General features: G+C 36.9%; 5 protein-coding genes across 5 annotated transcripts in view; 3 read left to right on the top strand and 2 right to left on the bottom strand.

Annotated features, from left to right (window-relative positions):
• Positions 1–3,114: 3,114 nt before the first annotated feature.
• Positions 3,115–4,955, top strand: LOC111449015 (putative cyclin-D6-1). The gene is made up of 6 exons (XM_023088841.1): positions 3,115–3,381; positions 3,457–3,543; positions 3,630–3,725; positions 3,793–3,994; positions 4,087–4,217; positions 4,379–4,955. Exons 1-6 carry the CDS (start codon positions 3,142–3,144, stop codon positions 4,649–4,651), a joined length of 1,029 nt encoding a protein of 342 aa, XP_022944609.1. The 5' UTR covers positions 3,115–3,141; the 3' UTR covers positions 4,652–4,955.
• A 5,256-nt stretch (positions 4,956–10,211) lies between these two features.
• LOC111449018 (transcription factor MYB30-like) lies at positions 10,212–12,013 on the bottom strand. Its single transcript, XM_023088844.1, has 3 exons — positions 11,706–12,013; positions 11,499–11,628; positions 10,212–10,797 (listed from the first exon to the last, which is right to left on the bottom strand). Exons 1-3 carry the CDS (start codon positions 11,836–11,838, stop codon positions 10,350–10,352), a joined length of 711 nt encoding a protein of 236 aa, XP_022944612.1. The 5' UTR covers positions 11,839–12,013; the 3' UTR covers positions 10,212–10,349.
• A 3,913-nt stretch (positions 12,014–15,926) lies between these two features.
• Positions 15,927–19,474, bottom strand: LOC111448622 (transcription factor MYB13-like). Its single transcript, XM_023088303.1, has 4 exons — positions 19,407–19,474; positions 16,951–17,045; positions 16,734–16,863; positions 15,927–16,362 (listed from the first exon to the last, which is right to left on the bottom strand). The coding sequence occupies exons 1-4, from the start codon at positions 19,472–19,474 to the stop codon at positions 15,927–15,929; spliced, it is 729 nt and encodes a 242-aa protein (XP_022944071.1).
• On the top strand, positions 19,402–20,347 carry LOC111449019. The gene is made up of 2 exons (XM_023088845.1): positions 19,402–19,688; positions 19,776–20,347. The coding sequence occupies exons 1-2, from the start codon at positions 19,479–19,481 to the stop codon at positions 20,250–20,252; spliced, it is 687 nt and encodes a 228-aa protein (XP_022944613.1). The 5' UTR covers positions 19,402–19,478; the 3' UTR covers positions 20,253–20,347.
• A 392-nt stretch (positions 20,348–20,739) lies between these two features.
• LOC111449024 overlaps positions 20,740–26,373 on the top strand; it is a 15,368-nt gene continuing 9,734 nt past the window's right edge. Inside the window, 8 exon segments of the mRNA XM_023088851.1 lie at positions 20,740–20,891; positions 20,983–21,049; positions 21,285–21,391; positions 22,580–22,627; positions 22,713–24,688; positions 24,691–25,728; positions 25,847–26,257; positions 26,260–26,322. Of these exon segments, the coding sequence (XP_022944619.1) occupies positions 24,505–24,688; positions 24,691–25,728; positions 25,847–26,257; positions 26,260–26,322 (1,696 nt within the window). The 5' untranslated portion in view covers positions 20,740–20,891; positions 20,983–21,049; positions 21,285–21,391; positions 22,580–22,627; positions 22,713–24,504.

Genomic DNA, 26,373 nt, shown 5'->3' with positions numbered 1-26,373 from the left:
GGGGGGGGGGGGGGGGGGGGGGGGGGTTTGGCGTGAAATACCCACTCATAAAAATGCTTTACCATATACTATATTTATATTTATATTTATATTTATATTTATATTTATTTACCCATTTATAAAAGCTTTTACAATTTAAAAATTAAAAAAGAAAAAGAAAAATAATTTGGTGTCTTTACACTTTCTCTTAGATCAATGCAGAGAAAGAAGGATACCCAACAACACCCAAAGAGAAAGCCTTACAAAATACTAAATAAATCCCCTCTAAAGTGGTCTGGTCAACATTTAAATCATTATACAAAATTCTCCCCCTAAATTAAAGCTATCGGAACGTTCTTCGGACCCCACTTATGGGTCGTGGTTTGTATTGAGAGAGGATTCACCGTTTAGACGGGAAATAAGAGAGTGAGCTGGGAAAACAGTTTTTTNTTTTTTTTTTTTTTTTTTTTTTTTTCTGTTACATAAATGGGACTGGAGGTGGAATTATATTTATGAGATCTCACGTCGATTGGAGAAAGAAATGAAACATTACTGGTAAAGATGTTTTTCTGTTACATAAATTGGACTGGAGGTGAGATTATATTTGTGAGATCTCACGTCCGCTGGAGAAAGGAATGAAATATTATTACTAGTAAAGATGTGAAAACTTCTAAATAGATGCGTTTTCAAAATGTTGAAAGGAAGCCTTTGAAAGGAAAGCTGATAGAGGACAACTTCTAAATAGATGCGTTTTCAAAATGTTGAAAGGAAGCCTTTGAAAGGAAAGCTGATAGAGGACAATATCAGCTAGCCGTAGGATTGAAAATGTTGAAAGGAAGCCTTTGAAAGGAAAGCTGATAGAGGACAATATCAGCTAGCCGTAGGATTGGACTATTACAATATTTTCTGTCTGATTTGATATATATATATATATATATATATATATATATATATAAATATTTTACTTTTTGACTTCTTCTAAATAGATGCGTTTTCAAAATGTTGAAAGGAAGCCTTTGAAAGGAAAGCTGATAGAGGACAACTTCTAAATAGATGCGTTTTCAAAATGTTGAAAGGAAGCCTTTGAAAGGAAAGCTGATAGAGGACAATATCAGCTAGCCGTAGGATTGAAAATGTTGAAAGGAAGCCTTTGAAAGGAAAGCTGATAGAGGACAATATCAGCTAGCCGTAGGATTGGACTATTACAATATTTTCTGTCTGATTTGATATATATATATATATATATATATATATATATATATAAATATTTTACTTTTTGACTTCTTCTAAATAGATGCGTTTTCAAAATGTTGAAAGGAAGCCTTTGAAAGGAAAGCTGATAGAGGACAACTTCTAAATAGATGCGTTTTCAAAATGTTGAAAGGAAGCCTTTGAAAGGAAAGCTGATAGAGGACAATATCAGCTAGCCGTAGGATTCAAAATGTTGAAAGGAAGCCTTTGAAAGGAAAGCTGATAGAGGACAATATCAGCTAGCCGTAGGATTGGACTATTACAATATTTTCTGTCTGATTTGATATATATATATATATATATATATATATATAAATATTTTACTTTTTGACTTAGATACTCTAATCATAATATTTACACTATCATTTAAAAAAAAAGACTGGTATGATATTAAAATTTTAATTTTTAGAAAGGGTAGGTAGAAGATATTTTTTACAGCTTTTTAATTAAAAGTATAAAAAATTGAAAATTTTTAAAATAATTATTTTTAAAAATAATAACAATCGAATAAAATTACCTATAAAATTTGATCTTTAGTAGATAGTAAAATTTTGTGTTTGGGTTGAAAGGAAGGGGTCGACTGTGAGAATCCAATGAGATTTTATGGTTGATAAAGGAAGCGAGTGAATTATTATTTGATGCAATGTGTGTTGGTCATAATTAATTTCCATAATGTATGGGTAATAATAAATGGGAAGGATTAAGGCCATAAATATGTGATTAAAATAGGATGCCTTTTGTCCTTTGGAAAGTTCCAACACATTCATGTCCTAATCCTACTTAATTATATTCCATAATCTTATGTGCAAAAGGAGGCTCTCATTTTCATCATTTAACTTTATGCACATATTAATTCACTCTTTTTTTATTATTATAAAAAAAATCATGTTTTTTTTAAAAATAAATTTTAAAGATAACCGCTCAAATTCATTGTAAGCAAATATTGTTCGATTTGATCAATTACATATCGTTGTCAGTAGCACAGTTTTAATACGCGTATGTTAGAGCGTGGGATTTCACTCTATCCCCCTTAAGAGGCTTCCACACCTGTACAATTGAAATGGGATTTTTGGTCCAGTGTCCTCTGCCACCTTCAGATCCCTCCACCCCCTCTTGACCCAGTGTCCTCTCTGCCCACCCTCCTTATTGAGAGGTTTCCGCATCTGTCCAACCAACGTGAGATCTTACAATCTATCCTCGTAAGAGGTTTTCACACCTGCCCAATTGAAGTGGGATCTCAGAATCCACCCCTTGGGCTCAACGTTCTCTCTAGCAACCCCCTTCAGAGGTTTCCACATCTATCCAATCAACGTGAGATCTCACAATCTACTTTTTTGAGAGGTTTCCATACCTGTCCAATTTAGGTGGGATCTTACAATCCACTCCTCTTAAGAGGTTTCCACACCTCTCTAACTGAGGTGGGATCTCACATTCCACCACCTTGGGCCTGTCCCTGCTAGCCACCCCTTTGAGAGGTTTGCGCACCTGTCTAACCAATGTGTGATCTCCCAACCCACCCTTTGACAAGTTTCCACATCTATCCAACTGAAATGAGATCTTACAATCCATCTTCCCTGGGGCCAGTGTCCTCGTTGGCCACCCTTTTGAAATGTTCTCGTACCTGTTCAATTGACGTGAGATCTCACAATCCACTTGTTCTTGCTAGCACACCGCTCGGGTCACGCTCTAATATTAAGCGTTATGGATTAAAAATATATATATATATATTATTATTCAAAATTTTAAAAAGTATATATATTTATAGCTTTCCATTTTCTTCCAATTTTGGTTCCCAATAACAAACTACCAAGCAGGGAAGGAGTAACATTGAAGTCTCCTCTAACTTCTTTTAAGAAACAGCGAAACCTCTGCTTTTTCTCATCATCACTTCCTCTTCTTCTTCTTTAAACCATGCCTTCCCTCTTCCACCACCACTCTCTCTCCCATTCAACATCTTCCCTTCTCTCCCTCTCCATGGACTTCGATCTCGAAAACCCATTCACCCATCTCCACCACCCTCACTCCTCCGACGCCGCCACTCTCTTCCTCATCGAGTCCGATCACATGCTCTCTCCAACCTACCTCCACACCCTTCATTCTTCTCCTACTGATTCCTCTGTTCGACGGGACACCATTTCTTTAATCTCTCAGGTAACCCATTTCTTCTTCTGTTCTTTAACTCCTCCAAATGGCCTTCTTTCCCCTGATTCTCTCTCTCATTTGCAGTGCTGTTGTAGCTGTAACATCGATCCACACTTGTCGTACCTTGCCGTCAATTACCTCGATCGCTTCTTCTCCTTTCAGGGAGTGCCGGTAATGTCTTTTCACTGAAACTAAAACAGAGCGTTCGTTCTTCCCCTGTTTCCCCTGTTTTGAAAATTGTTGTTCGTTATTTACAGCAACCAAAGCCATGGGTCTTGAGGCTTCTTGCCGTCTCTTGTGTTTCTCTCGCTGCCAAAATGAAGCAAACAGAGCACAATCTCTTCGATTTTCAGGTATTATTGAACAAGTAGGCAATACCCAAATGGCAAAAGCAGAGCTGACTCTGTTTTTTTGAAACAGGGGAATGAAGGCTTCATTTTTGATCCCCAAACAGTACACAGGATGGAATCTCTCATCTTGGGAGCTCTTAAATGGAGAATGCGCTCCATCACTCCCTTCTCCTTCGTCCCTTTCTTCATTTCCCTCTTCAAACTCAGAGACCCACCATTGTTGCAAGCTCTCAAGGCCAGAGCTACAGAGATCATCTTCATAGCTCAAAATGGTAATGAATTAAAAATCTAAAAAAGGAACTTTTTTTCTTCACATTCTTGCTGCATCAATCAACAGACATTGTGTTTGCTTCTTTGTTCGTAGGGATTGAGCTTTTGGAGTTCAAGCCATCAGTAATTGCAGCCTCTGCTCTGCTCTCCGCCGCACACGAGCTCTTCCCAATCCAATATCCATGCTTCAGAAAAGCAATTCTCAACTGTTCATACGTTAATAAAGTAAATACCCCACTTTCCTCTTTTATGTTAAAATTCATTAAAACAGAGAGACAGAGAGACAGAGAGACAGAGAGAGAGAGGAGAATGCAATAAATGCAATCTTAAATTAGAGAAATATATAATTGGGAGATTGTGATTAAAAAGGACTGCGGGTGGTGCAGGAGGAGGAAGAGGAAATGTTGGGGAGATGCTTCAAGGCAGTGCAGGAGATAGTAATAAATGGGTACGAAAGAGGAGGATTGGATATAGAACAGAGGTCGGACACGGCGGCCAATGTGCTGGACCACCATTTCTCGAGCTCTGAAAGTGAAAACACGTTCATGGGCACATCCTCCTCCGCCTCCGCCGTGACGAACAGAGCAGATAAGGATGGGAAGAAGAGAAAGGTGGGTGTTAGGCAGAGCAAGAATGAGAGGTGTATACAGCACTGTTGATGAGACGACGATGAGGATGGCAATGGCAGAATAGTTTTGGTTTGTTTGGTTTGGTATTGTATGTAATGTAATGTAATGGGTAGAACAATGGGGAAAAGAAGGAATTTGTGTTCCTTTTTTGTTGGGTTTCTTGGGACCAAAGAAAGACAAAACATAGCTTTGAAGTAGTGAGGCCGTTGTGGTGGTGGTCGGGCGTTGGATTTGTGTTTTGGGTTTTAGAGTGGTTTCTGTCGCTTAGTTTTCTGGCACAGATTAACTCTATACTTTATATACCTAATTCAATAATTTCTTGTGCTTTCTCATACACTTTTTGACTAATCCTAAAGGCAGACGACCCTACAAAGATGAGAATCACTGTTGATATTATCCGCTTTAGCATGTTACGTGTTATCGTAGATTTTTACAATTTTATAACAAATGCTTCGTTCTCTTCTCTAATTGATTTTGTATCTCACAATCCACTTCATTAGGAGCCAGCGAATCATCAGTGTCTAGCTTTGATACTATTTTTACAGTCCAAGTCTACCTTTAGTAGATATTGCCCCACTTTAACCCATAATGTATCTCCGTCCGGCTCGTAGTTTTAAAACATGTCTACTGGGGAGAAGAAATGTTTCGTTCCCCTCTTCAATCGATGTTGTATCTCACAATCCACCCTTTGGGGGCTAACGTAGATGCTAGCACACGATGCAGTGTCTGGCTCTAGTAACATTTGTAATTGTCCAAACCCAGGTAGATATTTCCCTCTTTGGCTCATTACATATCGCTGTCAGCCTCACAATTTTAAAACACGTCTACTAAGGAAATGTTTCCACACTCTTATAAATAATGTTTCGTTCGCCTCTCTAATTGATGTGGGATATGACAAATTCAAAAATATTACGTGTTTGGTAACCCATTTGAGGGTCCCCTATAATGAGATTTCCCCATCAAACATATAATAAGAACGAGGTGAGGAATGGGACATTTGAGAGGAGCAATAAAGAAGGGAAAGAGAGAGAGAGACAACATTCAAATTAAAACTCCATATCAATGTCATTATTGCATGGATATTCAAAACCCTAAACCCTAAACCCTAAATTCTAAACGGTTGATATTCAAAAAAGGAGACGGCTTTAGCTTAGATTTAGGTTCCAAGTCCTATAATGTGTCGTGTTTTACTTTAAACTTAGTTGGGTCCTCCTCCAAATGAGTGACTTTCTTTTCTCTTTCAAAATTCATCCACTTACCCTTGACTTCTTTGGAGTGAACTTCACGTCACAACAACGAGTTTATGATATTAAACGTGCCTAGACTATTATCGAGTTCATGATGTTCAAATCACATGCATAAATAACATATGGTTTAAGAAGAAGATGAAGTTTAGACATTAATATGAGTGTCTTGAGGTAGGACAATAATGGCATAGGATTGTTAGAGTTTAATAATAAGTAGGCATGTGAAAAGAATCCATTTTTGTGCATGAGACACTCGTAGAGTAGACCATATAATTACTTAACAAAAGGGGGAAAACAATAATGTAGTTTGAAGAGACAGAGTTGATTGTAGTGAGACCACTTAAAAAGTTGGAGAGTTTGGATTGTTGCTTCAATTTTGTGTAACACAAAGAAGGTCTCGATCGTAATATGAATGAGTAGATAATGGGTCTCTGTGTTTGTAGCATAGAGTCGTTGTAACGATTCAAATCCTCCACTAGTAGATATTTTCCTCACCATTTGTCACAATCACATTTTTTATAGCAACGGACTTGCGATTGTGTAGCCAATTCGTTCTTGCGTCGTCTACGACCAAGCGACGTATGTTCAACCCTCTGGCCCCAGTTTAAGAAGAAAGTTTTAGAAAACGGGGGCAGAGAGATTTCGAAAGAGAGTTTTGAAAGCAAGATTTGAAAGATTGAAATTGGTGTTATATGTGATGCAAGCAAAAAAGCAACAACAACAGCTTACAGCATATAACTATTGGGTAGGGGAAAGATTTTCCTTTCTGGGCTTTCTCTCAAAAGAGAGGTTTCCACACCCTTGCAAAGAATGCTTCATTTATGTTAGGATTGTTGAGAGTAATTTAGGGAATGATCATGAGTTTATAAGTAAGAAATACATCTCCTTTGTTCGAGGACTCCAGAGAAAGGGTCGAGTCCCAATTAAGAGGAGACTGTTCGAGAGCTCCATATTCCTCAGAGGAGAGGTTCTATAGTGTACTTTGTTCGAGAGGAGGATTGTTGAGAGAAAGTCACACATCGGCTAATTTAGGAAATGATCATGAGTTTATAAGGAAGGAATACATCTCCATTGCTATGAGCCAAAACCACGAGTGCTTATGCTCAAAGTGGACAATATCATACCATTGTGAAGAGTCTCTATCTAACCGCTGCTGTTCCATTGATGCGTCGTAGTTTCTGAGCAAAGTCACATGCAAACCGAGAGAGAGAGAGAGATGAACGGCCATAAAAGGGGTTTGGTTTGGATTGATATTAAGGGTGATGCTCCATCCAAGTGTTTCATAAATGCATGGAGGGGCTGTGCAGATGGTCTATACCTAACTATATGCACCCAAGCTTCTGTTCTCTCTTTAATAGCCGAAACCCACAATGTTCGCACCACTTCGCACAAAAAACGAACCCTACATATCTATACACCACCCCTTGCTCCCTGTATATTATATTATTCTATCTCCAGCGTCCTTGCTTGTACACTATCTGGTGTCTGAGTCGATATTAAAATGCAGGAGAGATTTACACACTAATACTTTGTTCTCCTCTCCAACCGAACGTGGGATCTCTCACAAACAACCATTTTTAAACAGTGAACCCAACCATAACTTTTTTTTGGTTAGTTGGTTAAAAATTATTTTTTTATCCTTCATCTTGCTTTGCTTTGGGCTTCCATCATACAACACCTCCTCTCGAACAAAGTGCGCCTCCCCTTAATCGAGGCTCGACTCCTTTGGAGTCTTAGTCATTTTTTACTGCCTTCGAGGAGGGGCTTGGCTCCTTTTTCTTTAAGAGTTCTTTGTTCGATATTTGAGGATTCGAGGATTTACCCATCTATTGGCACGACTAAGTTTAGGTCATGGCTCTGATACCATGTTAGACGAACACGACTCTCCACAATGGTATGATATTGTCCACTTTGAGCATAAGCTCTCATGGCTTTGCTTTGGGCTTCCCCAAAAGGCCTCATACCAATGAAGTTAGTATTCCTCACTTATAAACCCATGATCACATCCTAAATTAGTCGATGTGGGACTTTCATCATCCAACAGTCTTGGTTTGGCCTTTTTTTTACCAATGTGTTTGTGTGGAATGGGTTGTGTGGGTCGGACTGGGTTGTTTCAACCGCAGTTCAGCTCCTTGCACCCGATTTTTCGAGAAGAACTTAATGTATCTTCGCCAACTAAAGAAGAATAACACAATGGCAATCACCAGCGGAACCATGGTCCCCTTTGGAATGCGCGAAGAGGGAGTTGTTGAAAAATAAATTATAAAAAAAATTATGTATAAATTTATCATAAATAAAAAAATATATATATATTAAAATTAAAAAAAAAAATCAAATTAGTTTAATTCAACTCAATCAAATTTAATTACCATCGTTATAAATTAAAAATCGAGAATAATTTCGTATGGCATTTCAACCTACCGCAATATATATATTATTTAAAATCTGTTACGTAAGTAATTATTTAATATATATAATTGTATAAAGCAAATAATAATTTATAGACTAATATTAAGAATTTTAATGAAGCAAAATTAAACAATAATTGAAAGCACCAATAGTATTAAAGTTGACTCAGTATTAAATTATTAGTATTACTTTTTCCTTTTCAATATAAAATGTAATTGAGATATGGTTGGTATGACTTTTGTCGGTGAAAATATTAAAATAATATTAATTATTTAACTTTGTTGGCTATATTATTATTAATGCGCGTAGGTTTCAATTATGCGCTTACCATTTTAAATATATATTTTATTAATTCATCAATTCTAAAATTGATTCCAAAAAAGTATCATTTAATGTACTTTCAAATTTTAAAAAAAAAAAAGTACTTTATTAAAATAATAATAAAAGTAACTTAACAAATGTTGCTAAAAATTATAAGTGTTTGTGAGATTAATTATAATTATATAGAATATTAAAATTATTTATATAATTAATTTTAACACGTAGGGTCGATTTGTCATGTGAATGATGTTGTAAACATTGTTATGTATGTTTTTTTTTAATTTTTAAAATTAATGGTCGCATCAATTTTTATTAAAAAATATTTTTGAAATAAATTTCGATGTTGAAAAATGAAAGAGAGTTAATTAAAACCTACTCAAATTTAAGGAATTTTATGTTCCAAATTTTAAAAACAAATTTAAAAGTTGATTAAAAAAAATTCTAGCAAATGTGACATAATATTTACCACTCAAAAGTGTGAATAGATCTAAAAATATTATTACTCAAGCAAACGTTACAGAGTTAAGAATGAAAAATAAAATTGGTATCGAACGTTCTGTCTTCATTGATATTCAAGACGTTTAAATAGGTTAGAAGCTACCAATTAATACACCTACAAATAAGGAAAATATAAATTAATTAAACTCGAGAATAAAATAAAATATAGTACAGAGTAAAAATATTAACTAAATATCTCACTTATATTCAATAACTAATATGTTCTCCAAATATTAATTGATTAATAATATCTAGATTAATTCGAACTAACAATAAGTTGCACTAAAGTCTGACACAGATGTTGGGCCGAATGGATTGTGAGTCCCAAGAAAGGTAGAATGTGAGAACCAAACGTCAAAAAATGTGTCAACAAGAATGCTGGCCTCCCAAGTGATGGATTGTAGGCCTCGTAGAATGTGAGATCCATATGGGACAATGTGCCCGCGAGTACACTAAGCCTCCAAATGGGTGGATTATGGAATCTGAGATCTAGACCAACATAAAACAGTGTGTTAGCGATGATGCTAGCCTTGTAGATAGATATTAGGTAGTGAGCCCTGTGAATTGCTAAAATTACGAGGTTTACAGCCACACGAACAGCTACAAATATTTACAAAAATTCATTCAAACGAACTAAAGTCCAAACCACCCATAAATAAATAATTAGAGAAAAAAACAATCTAGTAAATATATATATATATATATATATATATATATATATATATATATATATATATATTTTCATTACAAAACAAAACTATTGATGAAAGTTATTTGAAGTGAGGTTTGGTTGAAACTTATTTCAAATCAACTTTTTGGAGAGACTTTTTTTTTTTTTGTTAATACCAATTATGTGAATAAAACTTTAAACTATAGGTTTGGCGGCTGTTTCTTTCAGCCCAATGCCGGGCCTCAAAAGGGTTTGATATGGATCGGGCATTAAATTATTGTACAACAGTTTCAAGTGTTAGTAGATGAAACTCCTACATCAACTAATCGAGTTTATATGCGTTTTGGAAAGTTTAAAGCAAAGTCATGAGAACTTATGTTCAAAATGGACAATATCATACATTATGGAGAGTCGGTGTTCGTCTAACACCAACAATTTGACCAAAGTTGTACATTGGGTTTCTCTGTTCATAAACCCGTGACGATATGGAGCACAAAAAATTTACAAATCCCAAATGCATCATCATAACGCCACTAAAGTAGGAAGAACAATCTAAGAAACACCCAAATGGGCGCACATTCACTTACAGTAAGGAGCAGAACAGATCTATGTAATTATCGTCGTAGGTGGGTTCATGATGTTGTGGTGAAAAGATACCAATTTCGTAGTCTGCTGAGAATTCTAAGCACCCATCAAGAACATCACTTACGCATTGTTCAGTAGTCCAGAAATCTTCGTAGTACCCACTTCGATCATAATCTTCCACTCCCCAATTTTGGGTGGCGAAATTGTCATCGCATGAAGATGTTTGTTGGGACAAAGATGAGCTCTCTAGAATCCCAAATGTGGTGGAGGAATAGCCCGTAAAGTCTTCTCTTTTTGCTTCAATCACTTGGGATGTTAATTGCTTTGGTTTTGGTTGAGTTGATGATTGTGGTTTCGGCTTCACTTGCTTCTTTAGGTGCGCGTTCCAATGGTTCTTTATTTCGTTGTCTGTTCTTCCTGGTAGTTTTGCAGCGATGGTCGACCATCTAGAAAATTGAAAAAAAAAAACACTTAATTTTTTATAATAATATAATAGTCTTTGTTGGGAGACGAGTCGCTCGTTAAATAATTAAGGGGTTGGTCGTGGGTTTATAAGTAAGGTACATTATCTCTATTGATATGAGAGCGAGAAGAGCTTATACTCAAAGTGGACAATATCATACCATAGAATCAGAAAGTAGTTGTGAACCTCAAAGGTGTAGTCAAGAGTGACTCAAGTCTTTGTTCGAGAGCTCTAGAGAAAGAGTCGAGCCTCGATTAAAGAGAGGTTGTTCGAGTGCTCTATGGGCCTCAGAGGAAGCTCTATGATGTACTTTATTCTAGGGAGGATTGTTGGGAGAGGAGTCCCTGATGGCTAGTCAAAAGGTGACTCTAGTGTCAAACAAAGAATGTACTTTACTCAAGTACTCTAGAAAAGAAGTCGAGCCTTAGGAGAGGCTGTTCGAGGGCTTCAGAGGAAACTCTATGATGTTCAAGAGGAGGATCGTCGGGAGATGAGTTTAGTCAAAAGTGACTCAAGTGTCGAGCCTCGATTAAAGGGTTGATCATGGGTTTATAAGTAAGGAACAATATCTCCCTCTATCGGTACGAAACACCAAAAGAAAAGCCATAAGAGACTACTTATGCTCAAAGTGTACAATATCGTATCATTTCAGAAGCACCCACTAAACGCAATTAATCTCGATACCTATTGCCATGTTTCTTATGGAGATTGCAGATTAAGTCATTCTCTTCATCCGTGTAATTCCCTCGCTTAATACCCGGACGAAGATAATTCAACCATCGCAATCTACAACTCTTACCGCATCGGGTGAGCCCTACAAATGCCAAAACCCAAATCAGAATCCTTTTGAAAAACCCATGTTTACAAGTAGCTAAAGATTGATTAGAGTACCTGCAAGCGTGGGAAGCTCCCGCCATTTGGAAGGGCCATATCTGTGAACATAAGCTCTAAGCTTTTCATCTTCTTCAAAGCTCCACGCACCTCTCCTCACTCCATCCTTATCAACAACAGGAGCTCGCACCATTTTCTTCACCAACAGAGGCACCAAGAGAGTGAGCGAGCGAGCTTGGAGTGGTGCTATAGGGGACTGAATTTAAATCAACAACTTCACAAGAAATCCGACAGCAGACACAATCCGCGTGGGGTGGGGATGAGCCGAGCCAAGAAGCTTACAAGACCCATGTCGTCATTTGTGCGATGTCAATGTTTGTGGTAAGATGGAAGAAATATGAGTGTGAAAACAAACCAAAAAATGGCTGAAAACCTTTCGTAAAACGAAAAACACGCAACAAACGAGAGGTCAAGAGCGTTGGATTATCACAAAACTACAGTCATCTATGATTGTAGGCCTCACCCTTCCCTTGTCACTTTCTGTATGTGTTCCACGTTTCCCCATCGCTTTCATCCAAATTCAAATTATTCCCGATGAAAGTTCCACTTCCACTGCTTTAGGGAACTAATCGTGAGTTTATAATCAAGAAATACTAATTCCATTGGTACGAGACATTTTGGAGTACACAAAAACAACCCCATGAAAGCTTATGCTCAAAGTGGACAATATCATAACATTGTGGAGAGTTGTGTTTATCCAACACTTTCGATTGTTTCAAATTCTTTTGAAAATATAATTTATTTTTTTACTTATTCAACATGGGTTATACTTGAATTCATGAGATCTTGTGTTTAAAGTGGACAATATCATACCATTGTGGAGAGTCGTGTTCATCTAACACCTTCGATGGTATCAGATTCTTTTGAAAATATAATTTGTTCTTTACTTATTCAACATGGGTTATACTAGAATTCACGAGATCTTATGCTCAAAGTGGACAATATCATACCATTGTGAAAAGTCGTGTTCATCTAACAACTTCGATGGTATCAGATTCTTTTGAAAATATAATTTGTTCTTTACTTTTTCAACATGGGTTTTACTTGAATTTATGAGATTTTATGCTCAGGGTAGACAATATCATACCATTGTGGAAATCGTGTTCATCTAACACCTTTGATGGTATCATATTTTTTTGAAAATATAATTTGTTTTTTACTTATTCAACCTGGGTTACACTTGAATTCATGAGATCTTATGCTCAGAGTGAACAATATTATACAATTGTAGAGAGTCGTGTTCATCTAACACCTTCGATGGTATCAGATTCTTTTGAAGATATAATTTGTTCTTTACTTATTCAACATGGGTTATACTTGAGTTCACGAGATCTTATGCTTAAAGTAGACAACATCGTACGGTTGTGGAGATATGTGATTCTTAACCTCCTAATCATTCAAAATCAACAATAATAATGAACTTTTGTTGTTTAAAATAATGATTTAACAATTTAAAAAGCTATGCAAAAAAAAAGATCCGTCCTAGATTTGAGGCCCCAGGAGTTTGACAATAATTTTCCTCCCAACTTCAACCACACAACAACGATTGTTGATTTTAGTTTTATGTTCATAGTGTACCTAAATTTTTCCAAATTTGTTTTTGATTGAACAAGCTTGAATTATTGTTGACTAAATTCTTAAAACCATTTTCTTTTACTTTATAAATTTCGGCATACGTTCACTATCGGATTAATAGTCTCTAAATGGGTGGGGTGGGAGAAGATCTGCTTCTTGACTTATGGTAGGAATTAGAAATGTGGTCAATATCACGAAGAATAAAGATGTAACAACTTAAGCCCATTGCTAGTAGATATTGTTTGCTTTGACCTATTACGTGTCGCCATCAGCCTCACAGTTTTAAAACGCGTCTATTAGGGAGAGGTTTCAACACCCTTATAAAGAATGTTCCGTTCCACTCTCCAACTGATATGAGATCTCACAATTCACTCCGCTTGGGAGCTAGCGTCCTCGTTGGCACACTGCTTGATGTCCGGCTCTGAAACCATTTGTAACCGCCCAAGCCCACCACTAGTAGATATTGTCCGCTTTGGCCCGTTACGTATTATCGTCAACCTTATGGTTTTAAAACGCGCTTACTATGGAGAAGGTCTAGTCCTACTCCAACCAATGTCTGGCTCTGATACTATTTGTAACAACTCAAACCCACCACTAGTAGATATTGTCCACTTTGACCCGTTACATATCATTGTTAGCCTCATAGTTTTAAAACGCGTCTCCTAAGAAGAGATTTTAACGCCCTTACAAGGAATCTCACTAAAGAGATACTGTCTATACCCAAATAAAAATTGATATTTTTATCAAGAAGCCATCGAAGGCTTTCCACAAATTGAGATTTGGCCATAGAAGGATCGAATTATATCCAATGAACATGGGATACAAAAAAGTAAAAAGAGAGGCACATAGACCAATCAATCGTATCGGTCGTATTCTTGAATTTGTAATAAAAAAACAAGTATAGTTTCCTACCACGGGACACACAATAGGACCACTTAAATCATAATATCCACAGAAGTTTTCATACCTAAATCTACTTTCAAGAACGATAGCGGCCAGAATTTAACGGCCTTGACGAACATAGGGCTCATTGTGTGAATGATGAATCTTGGTTTGTTTCAACACAGCTCAGATGCGGGTCCTATAATTAATTGGTTGTGGTTTTTTGTTATACAAACCAAACTGGTTTGTACCTTGTCAGGATTTCCTAACATCATCGTCCCATTGCCATTCGACAAGCACACAAATTTGCTAAGGTTTTAACATAGAAAATGAAAGCTAAAAATCCTAGACCACACATTCTTAAAATCTGCAATAATGTGACAATAATGTAACAAAAGACTTTCTTTGTCTCAACTTTTCCATGGAGTTTCACTTCTTTGATAGTCTCCCACGACCTGGTTGGACCTTTTTCGAGCTTTCATACCTCTAACGCCCTACTCTACCTTCCTACATCACACGTATTTTCTCTATTCTATTATTGAATGGGTCGGTGTCATGATTTAGCATCAACACGAAGAGTGGAACGATATTTTCATAATTTTTCTAAAAAAAAAAAGTAAGTATGATTTTAATAATAAGTATTTTAACATTTATAGTGAGTAATCATGTACATAAAATATGAATGTTAGAATGTTATTTGTTGCATGGATGATTCATAACATTTTTAGATTTAGCAATGTTTGTATTCTGATTGTGAAAATTTAGTCTCGTGAAAAGAGATTAATAGGCTACTTAGCACTTATATACGCATAAGGAATACTTTGTTAAGGAATGTTTCAATTAGCGGAGATGTGCTAACAATACTAGAGAATTGTTTCAAATGAAAATGACTAACGAGGTTTGATAGATAGTGATATCATATAGGCTATTGTTGATATTGATTGTGGTAGATTTCAACTTTGTAATCAACGTGTTTGTACAGACACAAAGAGTTGGGCTCGTTGGGCTTACCAAATGGAATACTTACGTGGTACCGAAGTTCAAAAACTCTGTATTTGAACTAATTTTTAAATATTAACGAGTAAGTTTAAGGTGCCCTAGTAAGATTTTAAAAGGAATTAAGGAAGTTGTAAAAGATTTGGGAAGACAAAGGGTAAAATGGTCATTTTACTAATTTTTAGCAAACTTCTTGATTTTTTAATTAATTTGGAAGAAATAATCTCAAGGGTCCAGAAGGGAAAAGTGACATAAAAATTTGGGATTTTTTCAGAATAAAATATTTAAAAAATGGGAAAATTACCAAAAAGCCGCTGAGGTTCACAAAAATTACAAAATTGCCACTATACCTAATTTTCAGCCCAAACTCGTTTTTACTCCAGAAAATCTTCGGATCGTTAAATTTTGCTCAAAGTTGGATATGATCATCGTAGAGATCAAGACATGTCATGATGTATTAGATCAGAATAGATCTAAACATAATTACACGTGATTGCATTTTTTGACTACAATTATGAGTTTACTTAGTGAATATTTCTTTAAGAAAAACTCAAGTTACATGTTATTCTTATTTCTTTTAGGCAAAGGTAAGACACTCTGTATGAATGACAACGTCGCTATGAAGGCCATAGAATTGAAGATAGGATAATGAAGATCATAGAATAGAAGATAGGATTGTTGTATTTGTGTTTACATCGTAGCTATTAGATCCATATCACGACATTTCATTACTTTGAATTCTTTCAACAAACATTTAAGCCATTGACATCATTGAGTAAAATGAGTGGGAGGAAACATTTCATAATGTTGTAAGAGATCCATTGGTACATGAGTTGGGTTATTATCCAAACTTAAAGGGTCTTCAAGAACAAAAGGATCGGTCCATAAGTTGCCGCCCAGTTCCATAGAGTGTTCAGCATTCAAACCAACAACCCATGTCTCAGTTTCCCCAAAGTTCATGCCTTCATGCTTGGCTGCCAATTCTGGGGTTGCCATATCTGAATTCAAAACAAAAAGGGTTTCATCCAATTCTTCTCCTTCTTCTTCTTCTCGGATTCTTAATTCCGAGCATGAACTAGCTGCTGCTTCTTCAACCTCCGTGTTTGACGGGTTTTGATCCAAAAGTTTCTTTAAGTTCGTGTGCCAATGATTCTTTATGTCGTTATCTGTTCTCCCCGGTAAATGAGCTGCAATGGCAGACCACCTGCCCAAATCCATTATGCATTGCGTAAGAGTTGAGTATACATATGAGAGGGTTTAGGAAGGATATTAAGAATAACCGCTCTCTACAATGGTATGATATTGTCACTTTGAGCATAAGCTCTGGTGGGACTCCCCCAAAAGACCTAATTACCAATGGAGAGGTATTTTAAGCCCATGATCATTTAGTCAAGGTGCAACTCCCTCCCAACAATCCTCAACAAAAATGACGTGAGAATCCCACATTGATTGGGAGGAGAACGAAACACTTTTTATAAGGAATAGATGCGTTTTAAAGCCTTGAGGAAAGCTCAAAAGGGAAAACTCAAAAAAGACAATATCTGCTAGTGGTGTATCTGGGCTGTTACAGATGACCTATTTCCGAGAGTTGCTTGCAATCGAAGGATGGTTTGATCCTCTTCCTTTTGGAAGTTCCCTCTTTTAATATCAGGCGCCAAGTAGTTCATCCAACGCAATCTACAGCTTTTTCCACATCGGGATAGACCTAAACGGTACCATCATGTTCATGTTTATTAGTAAAACTAAGTGACCAAACATGAATTAATTAGTTCATAATGAATGAATGAATTACCTGCAAACTTGGGAATTAAGCGCCAATTCCAAGAGCCATATTTGGTAACATAAGCTCTAAGTTTCTCATCTTCCTCCTTACTCCATCTACCCTTTCTTCTTCCATTTTCACCATCTTCTCTCTCTCTCTCATCACCCTCTTCTCTCTCTCTCTCATCACCCTCTTCTTCCATGCAGATTCAGATAGAATAATGAACATGAAATCGTGGAGAAGATGTGATGCAAATATAAAGGGGTTTTAATGTTTAGAGTGGTTAGAGATGTGTATTTAATGCTCGGGTTCTGTGGGACTTTGACCCGACATGAAGAAACTTTGTTTAAATTGAAAACCGAGATAAGAGGGGATATAAATTTCTCTTTATTAACTAAATAGGGTCGGGATGGAAATTATATTCTCTCTCCCTATCTCCTCGATTATATATATATATATATATTTTTAAGTGTTGATGAATCTGTTTAAATATTAAAATTTGAATATTTTTAATTTATATTCCTAGATCATTAAATTAAATTTTACTATATTTTTTTAATACAAATATATTAAAAAATGTAAATTATCAGTAAAAAAAAATTCTTTAAAATGAATAGTTTTTAAATATATTTAAAAAAAATATCTGTGAATTATTATTTTTTTAATTTTAGTAGTACGAAGATTGTATTTAAAATGATAAAATACTTTAAATAATTAAAAAATGATTTTTTTATCATAACAAAAGTATTTAAATGACCAATAAATATATCACACGTGACCTTTAATCAGTCAACTCGCCACATTTCCTAATCTTTAATGTCGAAAATTCTCAATCTCATATTAATAATTTTTGTTTTTTTTTTAAATCTTCGTGACATGTGAAAAGTAAAATCTTTTTATATGGCGAAGTCACACATTTTCAACGGAATAATTAATAAATGCTGGTGAATTTAATTTTTGTAGCATTTTAATAAAAGCCACGTGGAAAAAAAGTCTAATTATGGGACCCACGTGGCAGAAATTTCATGACACGTCACACCACACATTTGAGAATTTGTCTTATTTCAATAAATACTAAAATAAATTGTATACATTTACTAATAAAAATATCGAAGTTATTAACAAATGACAAGTATCTTAATGGACTAGAAATATCCCACAATTTGAATAATTGATTATAAATGAATTAATTTAAACCATTCATATGCATATGGTAATTTGAATAATTGATTATAAATGAATGCATTTATGGTGTTGTGTTCCCTTGATGTTGATGCAACATCGAACACATTTTTCCACGTACACACTTCGAGTCAAGTCTACCAATTCACATGGTGATTAAGTTTGTTCGATAAGATAACAAATCTCGATAATTATATGATATTATCCATATTTTTAATGTACGACTAAAGTCTTGTCTTAAACAGTCATCTATCTATTTAGTACTATTCTAATTCTTCTTTCTCTCGAGCACCTTGCTAGTCTAAGAGAATTTTACTATGGATCTTAATGCATTCGAGACTTAGCTAACTTAGGGAATGATCATTGGTTTATATTCAAGGAATACTATCTCCATTGGTTTGAGTATTTTTGGGAAGCCCGAAGCAAAGTCACGAGAGCTTATGCTTAAAGTGAACAATATCATATTATTGTAGAGAGTAGTGTTCATCTAACTTGATATTAGAGTCGTGCCCTAAATTTAGCCATGACAATAGAATTCTCAAAAGGTCGAATAAAGGACTCCAAAAGAAAAAGGAGTCGAGCCTCGATTAAAGGGAGACGTAATTTGTTCGAGGGGAGGTGTTGGATGAAAGTTTCACAACTAATTTAAGAAATGATCATGGGCTTATGATTAAGGAATACTATCTCCATTGGTTTGAGGTCTTTTGGGGTAGCCGGAAGCAAAGCCATGAGAGCTTATGCTCAGAGTGGACAATATCATACCATTGTGGAAAGTCGTGTTCATCTAACTTGGTATTAGAGTCATGCCCTAAATTTAGCCATGCCAATAGAATCCTCAAATGTTGAATAAAGGACTCCAAAAGAAAAAGAAAAAGGAGTCGAGACTCCTCGAAGACATGTAAAAAATGAAAGGAGTCAAGCCTCGATTAAGGGTAAAGGTAATTTGTTCGAGGGGAGGTGTTGGATGAAAATTTCACAACTAACTTAAGGAATGATCATGGGCTTATAATCAAGGAATACTATCTCCATTGGTTTGAGGTCTTTTGGAGTAGCCAGAAGCAAAGCCTAGAGAGTTTATGCTCATAGTGAACAATATCATACAATTGTGGAGAGTTGTGTTCATCTAACTGTCTTAACCAACTCCGGCGAGTTTTAGAGTGTTGGGTTCATCGGGCGAGGTATCAAGCCGGCAGCTTGATACAAATTCCGCCTAGTTTCTATCACGCTGCCGGCTTCTTCAGTAAAAACATTCAGACTTTTGTTGTGTTGCTTCTTCTGGTTTCATTGATTATGCCGATAACTACGATGGCCATACAAATCCACGCTTTCGTCTCTTTATACAGCCTTGGTTGCTCTGTTTCCGACCCGCCATTGACATGGGAACCGTCCTCGAGACAAAACCCACCACCACTTTGGCGGCCTATCTTGACCTTGAAGATGACGAAACAAGAATTTCTAAAATCGACCCATCCTGCCCCAGTTGTCGATGCTCCAGAAATTCCGGCCGAGACTGCTCCGCCATTTCTCGCCCACCAAAGCGAAATCTTTCTCGGACGGCCAGAGTCATCGTGTTTGGTACCATTCTGGTCAGTAGTGATTTGGTGTAGTTTAGTTGTTTTTTTAACTTTGTTCGTTTTTTTAGCACGTGGGTCTTTTTTGTTCCTCTGTTTTAGATCAAAAGAGTTCGTGAGAGAAGAAGCAACCACCAACAGAAATCTGACCGCCGGAAACGAAGTTCATCCCTGGATTCTGGAAGTTCTCCGGTAGGCGGAATTTACCAAAAAAACAGAGACAACCAACTAGTGGGAGTGGAGCCATCTGGGTCATCTCAGTCTTTTCCAATTTCAATATCTAAACCCAAAATTTCGGAAAAGAAAGCCAGTGGGAGTGGAACCATTGGTGCGAGGCAGGGGAGTTGCTATGCATTTAATTCCGGCATTGGTTTGCTATTAGTGAGTTTCGGAGTGACAGTGATGCAGGGGAGAGTGATTGCCATCTTAATCACATCAATTTGGGTATACTTTTTTGCTTGGATGCACATGGAGGATCGCTGGCTGAGGAAGAAACCGACAGAATTTGCAGAAACAGAGGTGAGGGACACTCTGAGGAGTGGCTGTCGGAACACAACCGGACCTCTGTTTCGTGTTTAATGGAAACTCTCCATTGTCTTCCAAACGGGCCGTCTTTTCTGTTCCTTTCCACTTAGAAAGTGTTTTAAAGTTTATGTTCAAACCCGACATTATCATTCAATTGTAGAGAGTCGTGTTCATTTAACATACCATCATAGTCATGTCTTAAATTTAGTATTGTGAGCCTCGAAGGTATAGTGGCTAAAACTCCAAACAAAAAATAGCTTCGATTAATGAAAGACGTACTTTGTTAGAGAAGAGGTACTGTATTAAAGTCCCACATCCATTAATTTAGAGAATGATCACGAGTTTATAATCAAGAAATACAATCTCCATTATACCTGGCTTTAGAGTTTAGGTTCAAAATAGACCATATCATACTATTAAATTCGAAAATTCGATTTTACAAGAATAAATAAATAAATAAATAAAACTCGTGGGCCAATAGAAAGCTTACGACCCAACAAAAAGCCCAATCCGGATGTGGTTATTCGAGGCCCATTTCCAAAGTTCTTCACAAACTGCGCGCGAGCGTGCTCTGCATTTGGAAGCCGGTAGGTGTAACGATGACTACCAAGCTGCTTCCCCGGCGTAAGCTTTCAAGGATACTAATGTTGCCGTGGTCGTCTTCGTCTTCGTCTTCGTCTTCTTCCTCTTTCAGTAAGTGTTCATATCTTCTAGAAGCTTGAACACCTCTCTTTAACGTCTCTGATAATGTTCATCAATTTCATCCTTCGTCTTTATCTCGAAGCTTCTGCTCTTGCCCTCTGGATTTTCATCGGCGATGATTCTCGAGGCCCTGCCACCATTGATTATAGGTAATTTTCTTTTAATCTTTACTCAATCACGAACATCCATGCGATATTCTCCCTTCCATAATAAATTCGGGTGACTTTACTTTTTTTTACTTCTAGAAAAGGCGTGATACCCGTAGAAATAGTGTTTTTACTTATAAACTTATAAACTTATAAATTTATGATCTTCCTCGTACCAATAGAAATAGTGTTTCTTACCTATAAACCCTATAAACCTTTGATCTTCCTCTTCCTCTAGGGTAGGTGGGACTATGTCTTGTTCGTTATTTATAAACCTATGATCTTCCTCTTATGGTAAGAAAAACTATGGGCGAGATTCGAAATCTTGAAAAGAAACGGAAGTTCGTAAGTTCCAGCCCCTCTCTCTCTGATTTTATTTTATTTTTGCAATTTTGAAGCATTTTCAAATTTCTGATTGTTGTTTGTCTACTTGATTTGCAAATTCTTTGTCCACTGTCTCCCATTGTTTTCTCTCATCTGACGACACCAAAAATGGCTTAGTGTTTTCATTCAACAAAGTGTTGTGGAAGTCTTGTCTGTTGGGAAAAACCTCCCACTTATATTGCAGAAATAAGCAACACAAGAATTTGCATTGAGAACTCCAAAGCATTTTAACTAGGACAATTCGAAACTAAAGCCACAGGCTCATTTTATAGTACTTGGAGCCCATTACAGCCTTGAACCTTTCTGATATGGTGTTGCTATTCTTCTAATATTTTACCAAAACCCTACATTACCACCACCACTCCACTACCGTCCACTGCCTTTTATCCTATTTAGGTCTCTTTCAGAGCTTCTCCTCAAAGTTTTAAAATGTGTCTGTTAGGGAGAGGTTTCCACGCCCTTGTATAAAGATGCTTCGTTCCCCTCTCCAACCGCCGTTAGCAGATATTGTCCTCTTTGGATTTTTCCTTCAAGGGCTTCCTCTCAAGGTTTTAAAACGCGTCTATCAGGGAGAGGTTTCTACATCCTTATATAAGGAATGCTTTGTTCCCCTTTTCAACCGCTGCTAACAGCCCCTCAAGGTTTTAAAACGGGTCTGTTAGGGAGAGGTTTCCACACCCGTATAAGGATGCTTCGTTCCCCTCTCCGACTGCCGTTAGCTGATATTGTCCTCTTTGGATTTTTCCTTCAAGGGCTTCCTCTTAAGGTTTTAAAACGCGTTTGTTAGGGAGAGCTTTCTACACCCTTATATAAGGAATGCTTTGTTTCCCTTTCCAACCGCTGCTAACAGAAATTATCCTCTTTAGGTTTTTTCTTCAAGGGCTTCTCCTCAAGGTTTTAAAATGCGTTTGTTAGGGAGAGATTTCCACACTCTTATAAGGAATGTTTCGTTTCCCTCTCCAACCCGAAGTAAGATCTCACCCTTAGTTCAGCTGATTTCACAATGTAGGGACTGCAAGAGCAATTAGAGGTAATTTTGTATCGTTGAAGTTAGATTGTATCTTATAAGCCAAAGGTAACCAATTGCTTAGTATACATATTTCTGAATTGCTGTTAAATTTTTGTGAACTTTATTTCAATGCTTGCCAGGAATATGGTGATAATCTCCGAATTAGTGGCTTTAACGTGGACTTTGGGGTAAGGATAACTAAACAGGTCTTAAATTGTTAAATTCATTTCACAAGGATAGATGTTCAAATTCATCCGATTTTCATTACGCAAGGTAATGACCTTAAGGCTTGGGGATCTTGGCACTTACGTCTTGAACAAACAAACGCCAAACAGACAAATTTGGCTATCTTCCCCTTTGAGGTATGAATTATGCTTCACATTAAATAGAATCTACAATGTTTATCCTTTCCATTTGTATCAAAGATAATTTTAGGCCTTGTCCCTGTTTCCATTTCATGACAAAGTTCCATTGATACATGCATATGTGGTGTCACAATCATACTTCTCTTGATAACAAATTTGGCGATTGTATGACACTCACTCTCAGCACAAAGTGAGTCAAGCCAACTTAGAATTGTGTCGCCTACGGCTGGGCAACGTATGCTCAAGCCTTTGCCCCGTTTTGAAAAACGAGGTAGAGAGATTTTGAAAGCAAGATTGAGAGAGATGAAAACAATGTTATATGACTACAAACAAAAGGCAACACAAAGGCTTAAATAACATATAACTTTCTGGGTAGAGAGAATTTGACAACTAGTCACATCTCCCTATTGTACATTTTGAGGCGATTCAAGTCTAGTAACCCAAGACGTGACTTTGCCGAATGGTCATACAAAATCTAGGTGGGAGGAGTTAACGACTTGTCGCATCCTTTTATAGTACATTCTGAAGTATTTCATGTCTACTAGGCATAGACATGATTTTACCAAACAATCATAAACTTAGAAAATACAATAAAGAAATTATACCTCATGAAAGTAGTAAAGAAAAGTAATAAAGTGATACAAGCTAAGGATTTTGGCATGTCACGGACATATGACCATGGGTAACACGCCTTAGAAAAGCATGACCGTGAAACGTATCCCCAAGATGTCTTTAACTTATATTAAAGCAGAAAAGAATGGATGAGACTACTTGATTTTGGTCCTGAGAGAAAGAAAACCTCAAACATAGTGGTTGGTTATTTATGTACTAAGACGATGTAGTACCCAGAGCGCCATCTTGGACGCAAAAATTTCAAGACAATGATTTCATCTATATGGGAAGCACAATCTGCTTAACTCTTTGGTCCAAAGTAGAAATCAAATTAAAAAAGCTTAATGAACTTGAGACATCAATTACAGCAGCAACGTCCAGGACACTTCCAAGCATTATCAGCTGGAATGCAGAGATTGACTTGGCTAGTCGTCCGTCAACGACAAGCTTGTCGATCAATTTAATGATGCATGAATGCGGTAAATGTGGGGTGGCCTACGTTGAGGTTGATGCTGCCATAGGAGAAATACTTGTTCATGTGGGGTGGCCTAGGTTGAGACAACCTAAACAAACTTGGTCAAACAAAACTACAAATACTTTTTTTTTACTACATTTTCCAAATTTAATTTACAAAAATAACATACTTGTCTCAAAATGAAAATCTTTAAACTTCTTTCAATTACTGTAACTTTCACATTTTATGACTATAATCGGTCGGTAGGTAAATGTAACCTAATAGTAAATAAAAAATCTTAAAATATATTAATAAAACACCGCAACACTAGATTATGATCCCACTAAATTGTGAAAGTCATCTTATATTGTATGATTGAGCAGGAAGCCTATTAAAGTAAATTAGGTCCATTGTAGGCTATCTTGGAGAATGTTTACAACCCCCAATAATAGCGATTTAAGAGGTAAGAACTTTAGTTGAAAATGAAATCTGTCTGAAAATAAATGTATGAGAGCAGCTTCAGATGGTCCATAACAATGGTATACAAGAATGATTCGAGTACCATAACCCAAGCTAACAATAAATTAGTCATTTGGGAAACATTTGGTGGAGGTTGGTACTCAAATCGTCTCTGATGGGAAACAAGAAGGCGGAGGTTACTCTTTTGAATGTACTCCTCTTGTTTTTACTAATATTTTCATCCGCCGGAGACACTGCCGTTGTATTAAAAGACAGAGATGGAGATTCCATTGTTTCCGAGGGAGGAAGATTTGAACTTGGTTTTTTCACTCCTCACGGAAGATCAGACGCTAGAAGATACGCGGAATATGGTACTACGGCTTAGAACCGGAGGTGGTTGTATGGGTTGCCAACAGAAACCAACCACTGTCCGACAGAAATGGAATTTTCGCCATGGTAGGTGGGAATCTCAAGATATGGGATTCCAGCAGAACTTCGTTATGGTCCGCCCTCCAGTTCCCTTCTAATTCTAGTTACACAACAATGGAGCTGATGGATTCTGGGAATTTAGTTCTCAAGGAATTAGGCGTCAATGGCACAACTCTGTGGCAAAGCTTCCAAAATCCAACCGATACATTTCTTCCGGGCATGAACATGACCGGCGACTTGAAGTTGACTTCTTGGAAAGCTTCAGACGACCCCTCGCCTGGGAGTTTCAGGTTTCTCAAGGATACGGGTGGCCGGTTCATTATCGAGAAACATGGTTCGCAGTATTGGGTCAGCAAGGAACTATGGCAAAATTTCTCAACCGAGACTGATGGAATGATTGTGGACGTAATAGAGTTTCTGTCACTAAATACTGTCGGTGGCTGGAAGGACACCGACTATACAAGAGCAGTTATGGATTTCAGTGGGAATGTACAGTACCTTGCTAGAAACAGAACGACTGGGGAATGGGACGTCATCTGGTCGGAGCCGAGAAACAAATGTAATGTCGTATCAGCTTGTGGGACCTTCGCTAGCTGTCGGAGTGACACTAAACATACTTGCAGGTGCTTGCCTGGGTTTGAGCCCGCGTCCAAGGATGAATGGGGGTCTGGTGATTACTCGCATGGGTGCAAGAGAAAGTCAGAAATTTGCATCAAGGAAGTGGTTGAAGCTCGAGAGTTTTTTAAATTAAATATGAAGATGAAAAGGACGTCGAATATTGTGAAAGTAAATGGTGATGGGGAATGCAAAAGTAAGTGCCTTGAATCTTGTACATGTAAGGCGTATGCTGAAATAGGAATCAGCAGAACCAATATTTTGTGCGCCATTTGGGAAGATGACCTCCAAAGCATTTGGGAATATGCAGATGATGGTGGTGACGTTTACGTCCGTATCAAACGTTCTGACATTGGTATTTTTCATTTTTCAATCCAATTCGTCTATATTTATCTTGGCCGACTATGAATTACCAAAATCTTCGCCATCTTTGCCTTCTAAGCTACTTTGCCCTGTTTGGCTGTTTTCTACAGAGTATATAACGGCACTCGACTGTGAAACATGTGGAAGCAGTATCGTCCCTTATCCTCTGAGCACAGGTCCCAACTGCGGTGATCCTATGTATGGTCGCTTCGATTGTTTACTTACTTACAGCATGTTCTACTTCCAGGCAGAAGATGATTCTTACGAGGTCACCAACATCGATCCACAATCAAATATTTTTACCATTGCAACAAACGGGTCTATCTGTAGAGGTAATGATAAACATGCAATTCAAAAGCTACTGAAATTAGAAAACTCGTCTACATTCAATGTAAAAAGTGGCTGTGACTCTGAATTCCATGAAATTGATATTCAATGGGAGAAACCATTAGAGCCAATCTGCAATGCACAAAAGGATTGCACCAATTGGCAGAATTCATTATGCAACTCATCAACAGACGCAAAAACAGGTGCTTGTGCAATTCTTCTTTTAACTGGACTGGTACCGGCTGCCGTGATCTTCCAGGTAAAAATCTAAACCTACAAAGTTTTTTTTTTTTTTTTTTTTTTTTTTTTT

Source organism: Cucurbita moschata, unplaced genomic scaffold (assembly GCF_002738365.1).
Source record: "Cucurbita moschata cultivar Rifu unplaced genomic scaffold, Cmos_1.0 Cmo_Scf00010, whole genome shotgun sequence".
NCBI lineage: Eukaryota > Viridiplantae > Streptophyta > Magnoliopsida > Cucurbitales > Cucurbitaceae > Cucurbita > Cucurbita moschata.
This window is presented reverse-complemented; position numbering and strand designations above follow the sequence as displayed.

Coding starts and splice junctions, on each gene's coding strand:
- LOC111449015 (XM_023088841.1), top strand. CDS start 3,142: ATGCCTTCCCTCTTCCACCACCACTCTCTCTCCCATTCAACATCTTCC. Junction 3,382..3,456: donor CCATTTCTTTAATCTCTCAG/GTAACCCATTTC, acceptor TCTCATTTGCAG/TGCTGTTGTAGCTGTAACAT. Junction 4,218..4,378: donor ACTGTTCATACGTTAATAAA/GTAAATACCCCA, acceptor CGGGTGGTGCAG/GAGGAGGAAGAGGAAATGTT.
- LOC111449018 (XM_023088844.1), bottom strand. CDS start 11,838: ATGGTGCGAGCTCCTGTTGTTGATAAGGATGGAGTGAGGAGAGGTGCG. Junction 11,629..11,705: donor GGAGCTTCCCACGCTTGCAG/GTACTCTAATCA, acceptor TGGCATTTGTAG/GGCTCACCCGATGCGGTAAG. Junction 10,798..11,498: donor CATAAGAAACATGGCAATAG/GTATCGAGATTA, acceptor TCAATTTTCTAG/ATGGTCGACCATCGCTGCAA.
- LOC111448622 (XM_023088303.1), bottom strand. CDS start 19,474: ATGGCGGGTCGGAAACAGAGCAACCAAGGCTGTATAAAGAGACGAAAG. Junction 17,046..19,406: donor CGTGGATTTGTATGGCCATC/GTAGTTATCGGC, acceptor AAATGGAAGAAG/AAAGGGTAGATGGAGTAAGG. Junction 16,864..16,950: donor CTTAATTCCCAAGTTTGCAG/GTAATTCATTCA, acceptor GGTACCGTTTAG/GTCTATCCCGATGTGGAAAA.
- LOC111449019 (XM_023088845.1), top strand. CDS start 19,479: ATGGGAACCGTCCTCGAGACAAAACCCACCACCACTTTGGCGGCCTAT. Junction 19,689..19,775: donor TCGTGTTTGGTACCATTCTG/GTCAGTAGTGAT, acceptor CCTCTGTTTTAG/ATCAAAAGAGTTCGTGAGAG.